At 44.0% G+C, this 13,337-nt stretch overlaps 1 protein-coding gene across 1 annotated transcript; it reads right to left on the bottom strand.

Annotated features, from left to right (window-relative positions):
- Positions 1-4,232: 4,232 nt before the first annotated feature.
- LOC124660270 (ABC transporter G family member 36-like) lies at positions 4,233-10,023 on the bottom strand. The gene is given in 19 exon segments (XM_047198084.1): positions 4,233-4,413; positions 4,416-4,448; positions 4,541-4,795; positions 4,889-5,060; positions 5,144-5,371; positions 5,743-5,876; positions 5,961-6,044; positions 6,187-6,477; positions 6,612-6,944; positions 7,030-7,256; positions 7,344-7,610; positions 7,705-7,865; positions 7,966-8,282; positions 8,441-8,722; positions 8,813-9,114; positions 9,207-9,297; positions 9,400-9,453; positions 9,605-9,681; positions 9,827-10,023. Coding segments are annotated over 19 exon segments (3,492 nt in total). The 5' UTR covers positions 9,954-10,023; the 3' UTR covers positions 4,233-4,356.
- Positions 10,024-13,337: the final 3,314 nt, after the last annotated feature.

Here is a 13,337-nt window from a genome sequence, read left to right as displayed (position 1 = left end):
GAAGGCTATCGGCAGTCTAATAATGTTTTGCAAGAGTGATCTCTCCTGTTGTACAGACAGGAATGCTAACATCTTAGCCATCAAAAAAGATATATGTATCACACATAGGTATGCAACCTTCGTGCATGTTACACTTAAGAAATGAAAAAAAAGGCAATGCATGGCGAACTATGCTTCCCAGAAGACAGACCAACAATAAATAAATGTAATGGGCTCAGGCACTCTGCTATATGGTACCACAGATTAGAAACAATGAACGAAGAAGCAGCACAGAAATAATGAATTAATATCCAACGAGCAGAGACTACTACATATCTAGGCTTCTAATGAATATTCAGCCACGAAGAACTATATGTCGGATCAATCGTAAGGTTAGCAACCTGCTGGAGCATAACAGACGCATTCACAAATTACTCTACTCAGGATTGAGGCTAACTTTGCTAGCTAAGACAAATTATGTATGAGAGGCGCAAGCAAAAATTAAGGTCAGATCGGACCGAGGTAACTTTGCAACAAAGGGCTAGGAGGAGCGCATCTGGTGGCGGGTGAGCATGACATCGCGGGAGAGTGAGTACTGCTCCACCACAGAGCCAAACTCAATTCAGAGCGAACCAAGTAAAAGAAGAGCAGCTAATAACCTGCATGGGAGCACGGTGAACTCGATGCTTTCCTCCAGAGGCGATGTTCGGGCGACAAGAAGAGACATACCATGCTGCAGCGCCGTCGCGCCACTAACCTGATGCCATGATCGGCAACCGGCGCTCTGCCACGGGCTAAGTTTCCCCAGATAAAAACTCCAAGTCTGAGCAAGGCCGACGCATAGCCGCCCTATGGATTCAGAATATCTTCCAGATCGTGTCGCAGTACCACCAGCGACTCGCCGGAGTAACTTTGCCCAAGATTGCGCAGGTTTGTTTTTGTCCCCACGACGTGGAAGGGGGCGAGGATGCATCACATAGGAGGGGAATACTCGGTCAAGACGAGGGTAGAGCGGAGGCGCGCACAGCGGCGCCGATTGTAGGCGGAATCAAGAGGAATCGACGACGGCGGTGCTACGGCTCCAGGGATAAAGGCGAGAAAGGGGATCACTAGAAGAGAGTGACGCGTGCATGTGTGTTGTGTTCTTACAGCCTTACAGGTGTCATAGACAAATCCAATACTACCTGTGCACCTAAACTGGTGTGTATGCTAGGATGCGCTCTTATTTGGAAAGTGTTTACAAATTCACCTTTAGAAAGTTTTTTGTGTGGAATATGACGCTTTCAAAGTGCATATTAAAAATTCAACCAGAATTTATTAAATATAATGGAACTCATGGTAAGAAGAAACATGATCAAAACTCCAATTAACTGTAAGCACACATGTGGGTCACAATTTAATTTAAGCAATAATTTATATAGCACAGTCATCTCCCTTATTTGTGAATGCACGATTTGTTTGCATAGGCTCTGATCTGAGGATTATTATTATTCTTTTATGATGTTGTTTCCTCCGGTCTTTTAACTTTGACGAGATATTCATATACAATGCCTTCATTTAAGAACCAAATCGATTTTTATAAAAATATCTCAATAGAATAAACACATTGTATTATTACTAACATTTAAAAAATGATTGTATCATCATATATTGTATTGTATGTTGAATGCCAGCTAGATTTCCTCATCTCCCCACCGAAAGTACTTTCCATTGACCAGTTCCCTTTTCTTTGTCGGCCACAGCTCCATCTCACTACCCTCATAATCTCCTTCCTCCCGTTTCTTAGTTTTGCTCTTTATTGCATCATACCGTGGCGTGTAAATGCTTGAAAAAACGCACACATATTCTGGTAGACTTGCCTTTGGTAGATATGCATGCACAATGTTCCTCCACCAAGGAAGACTGAAGTCAGTACATAGGAATTTAAGTTAAGTTTTCTTCTAACTCTGACCAATTAACGACAAATCTAATATTTATTCTTTACGGTGTCGTAGGGTGATTGTACAGCTGGATTGATTATTTCTTAGGTTATCTATATGTTTTGGTGCTTGCTATTTAATGTGGTCAAATCAACTCATTGATTGTGTTGAAATTGGTTATAGAAGACAAAATTGTAATAAGCTTCCTAATATAATCTTCTATGTAAAAAGATAATTATGTTCAATATGGTTATTTATTTGATATTGCAAAGCAAAATGCATTTATTTAACTCAACATAGGCTTTTATTTTAAAGACACGTCAAATTTCAATAAGGTATTATAGTTCATAGAAATTACTTTTGTAAAACCTAAAACAAAATAAACATTGACATGGGCTTCACGGGATCGTGCGCCAAGGCGCACTATAAATCTAGTCCTTAGTTAAAAGCACTTTATTACTAAGGAACCACATAAATTTTTTAATTTTCAAAGAAATCTTTAACTTCCATAGATACCTGCGAAGATAGATAGTGTGGTCATTCTTCCAATCAAGGTACATAGACTTGACCGAAAAAATACCCGAATCCGTAAGCTTCAAAATAAACTTATCAGGCTCAGATGTTAAATCAATTGTAATTAATCGTTGGCATAGATGTAACCATTGCAGCCACTTATTATCATTCAAACCTCTTCTAAAAGAAATATTAATAGGGTCAGTAGCAAACACAGTCAATACTAACACATTTTTATGTTGAACAATATTATAGAGTGCCGGATATTGATGAGATAGTGGCGTATCTCCCAGCCAGCCACACATCCTCACAGAACCTAACAGATGTTCCATCCCCTAGTCTGAAATAACCTCTCTGGAAGAAATCATCTTTAACATGCATGAGACCCTTCCAAAAAGGAGAATCAGTTGGTTTGACCTCCACTTGTGCAAGTGTTTTATTTGTAAGGTACTTGTTACATAAAAGCTGCTGCCACATACCCTCCTCTGAAAGAAGTTTAAACAACCATTTGCTTAGTAAACACTTGTTCTTTAATTCCAATACTTCAATTCCCAACCCACCTTGATCCTTCGGTCTACACAGACTATTCCATTTAGATAATCTATATTTTTTCTTGTGTTCATCAGATTGCCAGAATTTTTTTGATCTATAATAATCTAACCTCTTCCTCACTCCAATTGGGATTTCCAAGAAGGAGAGCATAAACATTGGAAGACTTGTAAAAACCGAATTAATCAGAACCAACCTATCAGACAACAATTTACTACGCCAACACCCCAATTTGGAGGCAAACCGAGTTTCAATAGGATTCCACTCCGCATTCCTCAAAGTCCTACAATGTACCGGAATCCCCAAGTACTTTAAAGGTAAAGTTTCAGACTCACACCCAAAAATGTGTTTGTATTGGTCCTCTATATCCTTTGCCTTGCCAAATGCAAAAAAATTCACTCTTATGAAAGTTTATTTTTAAACCCGATAGTTGTTCAAAAATGCATAGGACTAATTTCATAGTGACGGCCTTAGCAATGTCATGTTCCAGAAATAAAATTGTATCATCCGCATACTGTAAAATAGAGATTCCACCATCAATGAGATGAGGCAACAAACTCCCCTTAGCCCTAGCAATCAGAATCACTAACATATCAGCGACAATATTGAAGAAAATTGGGGATAAAGGGTCACCCTGGCGTAATCCCTTCCTGGTTTGAAAATTATGCCCAATAACATCGTTAACCCTTATACCAACACTCCCGCCTTGCATATATTGTTTTATTCTATCGCACCAAATAGGATCAAAACCCTTCATACGAAGAACTTGTTGCCAAAACCGTAAAAGTTCTAAATGGCTACCCCCTCTCTCTAGGCGGCATTGAGGTCCTTTCAGTTGGGCGTTCATGTCTTGGCTTCTTACTTTTATCTTCCATAATACAACATACGCAACACCACAAGCAGATAAAAATTGACGCCAAGAAGCATTTAACGGAGAGTAAATGTCCCAGTTTGAGCACATTAGCTAGAAAGGCTTCTTAGTGCATGAGGATGTTTTTATCTTCCATACAGCATATACAACTGATGCAGAGGCAAGAGTTGTATTTTCTACACAGAAAAATCCCAACTTGATAAAATTTATATAAAAATGAGAGGATGCAGTATACAATGTTTCCTGAAGAAAAAGGCTCTATGATGTACAAGATAACTAATAACCTATTGGGATCCCTAACCTATTTGCCACGCAACCAATGCAATTTCTATCTAGGGCATGCTTCATATCGTCATCATCTACCTCTTCTGGAAGTTGAGCTTCATGATGGCAAAGGCGAACAAGAAGGCAAATAGCACCCCGAATGCCACGACCACCGTGGCCACATAACCCAACCAACTGTACTTGAAGTCAAAGTAGTCCTCTATAAAATCTTTCACGAGGATGCCATCATCCATTGCTGCATCAACATCGCCGAACTGAGATACAACCAGTCCGTACAGTGTCCAAGCGACCGGGCATACCCAGCAATACCATCTCCACCAGATTGGGACTCTCTGCATAGTTTCAGACAAAAAACAGGAATGATTAAGCTTCAGAAATGCTGAAAAATGAGTAGATGTGGACTGCCAAAGGTGATGAAACTTACCGGTCGGGGGATGATGAATCCGGAGAAGAGATTCCAGATGGCATAGAATGCCGACGAAACGATTGATGCAATGTGGTAGTTCGGTGTCAGGCCAACAGCCATCATGCCGTAGAATGTGAAGTAGAGCAGTGTGAAATACATGAAGAAGAGGTACCAGAAGAATTTGGGTGCTGTCCACTCAAACCCAATCATCGAATAAACAATTACTCCATATACGGTGGCCTGAACAAGTGTGTATGGGAGTTCAATGACAACCTGCAATTGACAAGTTTATCGCTAATCAAAGTCTAGCTATCAATAATGCAACAGCGTCTAGAACTGAACCATCTGCATGAAAACAACACTCACCTGGCCAAATGCGTATGGAAACGCGGAGTACATGCCAGCTGCTCTTTCACGATAAAAGACTGTCCGCTCCACGGCCACCACAGGTTGAACCGAAGTACAGTTCATGATACCAATGAACAGCACTGCAGAATACATGGACCCCATGGCATTGAACAAGTCTTGTGACTGGCTCCTGGATTAAGAAGAACAGGAGATAAACAAAGTTTTCATTGTGGCTAATTGCTTGCTATATAGAATGTGGGTGTCATGACTTACATTTTGCCACCAAGGTCCCAGAAGATGGTTCCGAAGATAAGAGCAATAACGGTAGTAAAGAGGAACCTGACAGCATTGTAGGGAGGATTCCTCCAGTATGACAGGTTCTGCTTCCACAGGCAAGCTACACATTGTGTGATCGAAGACTGTGAGTACTGGGTAGGGAAATAAAGGTCAGTTGAACCTGGCTCAGGTTGGCTTAGTTCCTTTATCAAAGCCTTGTTCCTCCTGCAAAAAGTAACATACTTGCATTACACCTGCAATTGCAAAAAATCCTTGAAGAAAAGAAAGTTGGCTTATTGAAAGGCTGCCATTGCAAGCCTGAGTCAAAGTTAAAGAGCATTAGTATGTCTCCATTGCCAGTCTTTCAACTTGTTGTGGTAGGTTGTATTAGTATGCTGAGTTAAGTGCAGCAAATTTAAGGATATGATCTGCCATATGTAAATTTACCTATTTACGTGTGGTATGCTAAGCTACCTGACCTTTATAGCATACTTAAAGAACTCTGTTTGCTCAACCATCTGAGGTTTGCCTCCTTAATCATCTAAGGTGATTCCAAATGACTATGTGACTAGTAGGATGGCTAGTTAGTAACTTACTGGTAGAGTTCAGATTTCCTGTATATGTCACTGAAATCAACACCTAGCATCTGTTCTTGGCCAATCGTTGTCACTTCCAGCATCCATGTTGCAGGGTTGTATCCATCTTTAATTTTGCTGACTCCATGAATCCCCTGAACAGTACAAAACAATGGGCTTATCAGTATATTGAGGAAACTGACTTGGGGTATTCTCAGATTCTTTTAATATCACTTTACCTCGTAGTACTTGATTAACTCAGAAGAATGATGTCCTAACGGACCAGCGTATATCTCTTCTCCACCTCGCTTCATCAGGAAAAGCTGCAAGCATTAATATTTAATAAGACAGTTAAGACCTCGGCATAGTTCAAGGATCGAACAACCAATCAAGCGGAATTCACCAATTTAGCTCAGTTATCCACAGGGTAGCTGGTAAAAATCTCTGATGAGAACTCTCTCATACCTCATCAAATGCTTCAAATATGTCAATGCTAGGCTGATGAATCGTGCATACAACAGTTCTACCAGTATCAACCGTGTTTCTCACTGTCCTCATCACGATAGCAGCTGCTCGGGCATCAAGTCCAGAGGTTGGCTCATCCATGAAGATGATAGAAGGATTAGCAACTAGCTCCACAGCAATGGTCAGCCTCTTCCTCTGCTCAGTCGACAGACCATTCACTCCTGGTAGACCAACCAACGCGTCTGTCAGAGGCTTGAGCTCCACAAGCTCCATCACCTCGTCAATGAACATCTGCATACACATAAATTAGAAACTGTCTATTGATTTTTTGACTAAATCTAATTAGTGTCTACATACATCCAAATTTTGAAAAATCTAAGACATCTATTTATGGACAGAGGTAGTAGTTATTTTGTTTCACTGACCTTTCTTTTGTTTGAATCAACATCCTCGGGAAGACGAAGCCACGCTGAAAAAAGCAGAGACTCATAGACTGTCACCTGAGGGGAGTGGATATCGTTCTGTTCGCAGTATCCTGATACACGCGCAAAGGTCTGTTGTTTCTTTGGATATCCAGAAATGCTGATGTTTCCTTCAATGTACCCGCCTGTCTTTCTCCCTGCCAGCACATCCATCAGCGTAGTCTTGCCAGCGCCACTGACACCCATCAACGCGGTCAGCACACCTGGCCTGAAAGATCCACTAACACCTTTGAGGAGTTCTAAACGGTCTTCTAACACGCCTTGTGCTTTCATTTCCTGAAACGAATTTCATACACAAGGTTACTAACTTAAGACAATGGCAGATGGTGATACTGTAACCAAAGCATTTTTCCTCAATTACCGGTGGCATGTCAACAGAGTATCTGATGTTGTCAAACACAAGTGAAAGGGGGAGAAATGGAAGGACCATTCCCCTACGTGTGGGGCTAGAATCCGCTTCAACAATTTCTGTTGGTCCACGAGTGCTAGGTGATTCCAAGTGATCATTGTCCAGAACCTCACCGTTCAGGTTGGCATGCTTCTCCTTGAGCTCATCTTCAGATACTGAAGAACGGGAGTTACCATATGCTGGAAAATCACACGATGAAACCATCTCAGGATTAGATGTAACCAAAGTATGAGAAATGTTAGCAAACTAGTTCTGGATGTACTCACCCTTCAGGTATGTAAGGGCAAGAGTGAAGAGAGCGTTGAATAATAATGTGAATCCAAACATTGCGCCCAAACCGATCCAGTACCACTTTGCTTCTGTGAACACTCCACGGGACTTGAGGACTTGCACGCCAAGGGTCTCGTTTGAGGCAGCGCTATTCAAGATTTTGTCCCAGCTGTGACCCAAGAACTCATTCACTGAGATGGCATTCTGCGCATACATTAGTGGAGATATCCAGTAACCCCAAATCCACCATTTCTTCACTTTATCTGTAGATTCAAACAGAATGATGGCTTAGATGTTGATTTTTTTATAATTCCAATAGCTATCAGGCCAGAAGGGTCACTGGGTGAGTAAACATACCTCTTACTAGAACGAATCCGCCCAATACCATAAAAATTAGCAACATGAATGATGCATAGACATTTGCAACAATCATGTTCCTCCCTACCCCACCAATGAATCGGAAGAGTGATGCGGCCATCTGATTCATGGCCAACATAAGCAGATATTGCTTGAAAAACCTGGTGACAATAAGAACACTCAGAACATCGCACAACAGTATCAATATATGATAGCTGACGATGCAGTAGTTAAATAAAAGAGATTCCCGACAAATCTCACCTGCCAACATTTGGGTCAAACCCGATGACATAGTACGTTATGAAAACATAACCGCCAACCTCAACAAATGTTATTGGGATCTTTAGGATCCACGAGGGTATTGTGTAGGTCCATGCTGGGTAGAAAAGAAGGTCCCTCTGCTTGAAGAACACAGGTAGCTTAAAGACAGTAAGTGCAAGCTCAGAGAACCCATTGAACATGATCATTAGCACACCAAAGAAGAGCGCCCCCATGTAGATGCCCCCATTGGCCACGGAGTCACGCTTCATCTTTGTACGGAAGAAGAGCGTCATTGCCATAAATGACACCAGGATCAGCTGTAATGACAGAATGCCAAGGAATCCATTATACCTCTATTGTTATTCATTCCATCATATTTTCGATAAAGGGAGCTTTTATTGATCAAATGTCGCATCAAGCCGATGCAAGTAATCATGTACCAATGGATATACTTGTTTGTATTAATAGCAGTTACCTGGAAGCTTCTAAACATGTAGACGAAAGAGTTCCTCTTCATGAGGAGGATCTCCCTGTCAATGTTTGCCTTTAGCAGCTCCGTGCCACTCACACCATACCTCGTGGTTGTCAACGCTGCTGGATGGCTCTTGCTCTTGTCAAACGGAACAGCGAGCTCCTTTCTTATAGCTCTCCCAGTGTGGAATGACTGGAATGCATGCACAAAGTCCTTAACCGGAACGAACTGGTAGGACTCGTCACCCCGTGCCCAATATTGCTTTTGATCTTTCCTCGAAGTCACCTGTCCAGCATTTGCAGAGAGGCGTGTTATCAAAAAAAAAAAAGTACTCACGTGTAGATAAGAAGGTGATGGCAATGCCAATGTGGGTACCTCTTGCAAGAAGTCAGCGACACCCTTTCTGTCAGGACACTTGAACCCGACAGATTCGAAGAATTCAAGCACGTCCTCACGAGGGCCCTGGTACACGACGTGTCCGTCTGAGAGGAGGAGGATGTCATCAAACAAGTTGTAGGTCTCAGGGGCTGGCTGCAGCAGGGAGATGAGGGCAGTGCCACCGAGTATGTGGACAGACTGCCTGAGCGAGTTTACAATCTGGAATGTAGTGGAGCTATCAAGCCCAGTGGAGATCTCGTCCATGAAGAGCGCCTTGGCTGGCCCAACCAGCATCTCACCTACAGAACGTACCAAAGTAGATACACGTTAGCGGTTTATTAACCACTGACTTTCATCATCTGAAACGGAGCTAGAATTCAATCTATTTTACCAGTTGTAACACGCTTCCGTTGTCCGCCAGAGATGCCCCTCAGCACGTCGTCCCCTACCATGGTGTCTGCACACATCTCTAGTCCTAATATCTGCAACAAGTAGTAACGTCTGAAATGATGAACAAGACATATTTTGGGTACCAGTAATTCAGTCTGAAGTTAGTCGCAGTTGTAGCTCAAAGCTGCGGGTACCTTGAGTATGTAGTCTGTATTCACATTGGCTTCTAAGCCCCCCATTGAAGACGCCTAGTAACCAAGATGAGCAGAAAAGTTAGCATACTGGACTGGGTCTCCATTTCAAATTTAATTATGATGAAGAAAGCAGTGAAACAAGCAGAATCTTCTTTATTTACTATACTATACTTGGATCTGATTTGAAAATTTGTAGTAGTAGTACCTTCATAAACGCATCGATATCAGCATCAGGCTTGATATTTGCTGCCTTTTCTCGCCTTGACAGCTCAGTGAGCATATCTGGCAACACAGCAAAAATGGGAAACTTGATGAGCATATCTCTGGAAGCAAAGGAAGCCAATCCCACAGAATGTGCGAGCAGCAGGAAGTGAATGAATGCGCAAGTCAATCACGTGACTAGTCGCAGTGAGAATGGGAATGGTACCAAAGCGAGTGCCAACACCCTGGCAGCGTGCGGAGAAGGCGAGCGTCTCCCTGACGGTCATCTCGCCTATGTGGAGGTCGTGCTGGCTTATGTAGGCGGCCGTCCTCTCCGGCACGAACTCCTCCATGCCGTGGCCGTTGTAGGTAACCTTGCCCGAGACGTTGAGGTCCTTGTCGAGCCTCCCGGCCAACGCGAGCAGCAGGGTGGTCTTGCCTGACCCAGGTGGGCCCAGCAGCAGGGTCATCCTGCGCGAAGGAAACGAAAAGAGCGTGAGGTTGAGGAAGCGTCGGAATCGATGGAGCTCCGGAAGACCCGGGTCAAAGTCTGCAGGTTGTACTCCACGAGTAGGCACTAGGCAGGCATGTTTTCTGTGAAGACAAGAGAAGGAGAGGGAGATGTTTTCACCTGCGGGGCTTGATGATGCCGCTGACGTCGTGGAGGATGGGCATGGTCCGCTTCCTGTTGGGGAGTATCCGCAGCGCGTTCGCCGCTTCCTGCGATAGCAAACACACTCACACCAAATCAAATCAATGGAGTGTATGTTGGGCAGGCACGCACAGATGACAGATCGATGGAGAGAAACGAGAACGGGCAACCAGGGTGGCACCTCGAGCGTGTTGGTGAACGAGTTGAGGACGGTGGGCAGGCCGCTGTCGCCGACGCGGACCTCCGCCTCCGCCACGAGGCGCTCGAACCGCACCTCGATGGTGGGCATGTCGATCCCAACCCTGCGGAAACGAGCACGCACAAATCGTCAAACACCCCGCAGGCAGGGCAGACAACGGAAAAACGAGTCACGGCGGCGAACTGCCGAGTCGGCAAGTAGGACGCGCGCACCGCTCGAGCCGGTCCTTGAGCTTGAGCAGGAATCGCTCGTTGTCCTGGTCGGCGACGCGCACGAGGCGCTCGAGGAGCGCGCGGCGGTCGCGCGGGCCGAGGCCGTGCACGTCGACCACGCCCTTCCCCGCCGCCGCGGCGCCGTCGAGCGGCGGGAGCATGGCGCGGCGGACGCGGTCGTAGGTGGGCAGCTTCTCGAGCGCGGCCCAGCGCAGCGACTCCTCGTCGTCGTCGTCCCTGGAGGAGCGCGAGAAGACGTCGTCCCCGCGCCGCCAGATGGAGCTGCCGCTGTCCCCCGCGGCCCGCATGCTGGCGACCTTGTGGATTTCCGCCGTCGCGTCCATCGATCTCCTCCCGCCGCGGCCGGCCTCTCCTCCTCCTCCTCGCGCGCGGCTAGCCGCCGCTGCCGCCAATCCCTAGCCGAGCGGCGCAAGGCAAAACCCCAACCCCTCCGCGTGATTTTTTCCGTTGGCGGTGGGACGGAGTGGAGCGGTGTTGGGGGTTGGGGCGACGGGACGGGGTTTTTGTAGGGAACGGTGTTGGAAGGAACGGAACGGGAAGGTGGTCAGCTGGGTGGCGTGGAGAGGTCATCAAGGATTTGGATTTCCGCCAAATCGCCCACATTCATTTCGATTCCACGGTACGCCACATGTCAATTCTACAAGGCCTAGTTTGAAACGCTGCAGTTGGCAGGGCTTCTAGAACGCCCCTGCCATTGCCAAAGGCGGCGAGCTATGGCAATCAATGTGCCCGCGGGAATGCGGGCCTGATTATATACGCACGAATCCTTTCGTCTAGGCATTCTTGGATGGTTTCGCCTTTCATATACTATATATACGGGATAGATTCGATTCCACAGCAACCGCTACGTACAAAAAATGAATTTGCTGCCAATGTATGCCCCAGCATGCCGCGAACGTGCCAATCCCATGCATTTCGTCACATTTTCAGTGCCATGTATATTTGCCGTTTCAGGTTATCCGCGTGCATATGATATTATTCGTATCGTATTGCGATATTACGTTACTATACGTTACGATGCTAATAGATAGCTATCCCATATATCACGTCAAGATCTTGGGACTAAATATATGGCACGATATTGCGATATTACAATATATGATATTGTTGTAAGATTGTTATATCGATCATGCCATATATGTATTATTGTATCCAGGTTATATATCATGCCATATATTTAGCGAGTATATATAGCATGCATATAATTTTACGGTATGATATCACAACTACTAATGTATAGTATCGGTTGTAGATAACATCATGCATGATATGTTCCAACTAAAGACGTCTAAAAAGTGAAGTAATATGGTATGGTATCATATACCTTGATATTACTACCTTCTCGTTTCATTAAATGATGTGCCACATACATTAGTACTATATTAGAAAATGTTATTGTAATCATATGTCACCTACACCAAAATGAAAAATGTGGCAATCAAAACGTATTTTAAATGAACACTTAGAGCCACATTTTTGTGATTTTTGTGATGCCTGAAATACAACATTATTTTTTACTAAAATTTACACATTTCTATAAATATTATTTTGTGTCTATAATACTAGTTTGTTAAAAAATAGAAGTACCTTTTTCATTTTTTTTGAAATATCTTAGCTACTAGTAGCTCGGGCTTGATTTGCCCGCTAATTTCTAGTATCATTATGGATTGTACATCACGGTTTACATCTCGGTCGTCTTCTCAATTTCATCATCCATTGTTATAGGCATCATGATCTCCCTCATATGCTTCCAGCGCTTCCTCCTGACCGCTGGCCCAACCGTGACGCACCTCGAGGAGCACTTTGTGGGCTACCCGAACTCTATATTATTGATCACGTAGATCAGCATGCATACTTTTTTAAAATACAGGCATGCTTTTTGTTACACGTAACTGAAACTGTCTCCCACGTCTTCGCCTGCATTTACATTATTCTACTTCTCGCTTTGATTTTGTACTAACCATATAGGAACTTTCATTCATTGGTTGCTACAGGTCTAAACCAGAGGAAGAAATGAGAACGCTAACGAAACAGTTAGTTGCGAGCTCACCATCCTCGTTCTCTACTCCACAATGCAGGTGCAATATACATTGTTCAGCAGCATGGAGGAAAATGCATGGCACTAGATATTGCTGCAACTAGGTTCTCTTGGTGTGGTTGAATAGGATCCACCTAGGTCTCCTGGACGGTGACGCGATGCAGGTTTGCGTTTGTATTCCTCTAGATGAAGCACCTCACTAGCCTAATCTCATTTTTTTTTGTCTCAAATCCACTGCATCTTGTTATTTTTGTCTACATCACCGAGTAACATCTTAGATTAATTAGGTCTATTATGTCGACAGATTGAAAGTTTGTCAAGTTGGTTGTGATTGGGGCGCGTCGTATCTGAAAAAATTAATCCGGAGGCCCACTCCTAATATGATGTGCTTTCCTTTAAGTTGTAATATATTGATTCAAGTGTGTTGTTTGTGTAGACTCTATTCAATCAAATGTAAATTCTACTGTGATTCCTCTTTTAGTTTTGTGCACATGCTTCATGGACAGGGATAGATCCAACCACTAACCTTGGAGGGGGCGCTATCATGTTGGAGGGGGCAAAATAACTACTAGGTTTACTAATTGTCAGCTTGGGTATTAGGGAGCTTATGAAGAA

The sequence above is a fragment of the Lolium rigidum genome, chromosome 6 (genome assembly GCF_022539505.1).
Source record: "Lolium rigidum isolate FL_2022 chromosome 6, APGP_CSIRO_Lrig_0.1, whole genome shotgun sequence".
Taxonomy (NCBI): Eukaryota; Viridiplantae; Streptophyta; class Magnoliopsida; order Poales; family Poaceae; genus Lolium; species Lolium rigidum.
The sequence above is the reverse complement of the archived record's forward strand: the minus strand, read 5'-3'. Positions and strand labels throughout refer to the sequence as shown.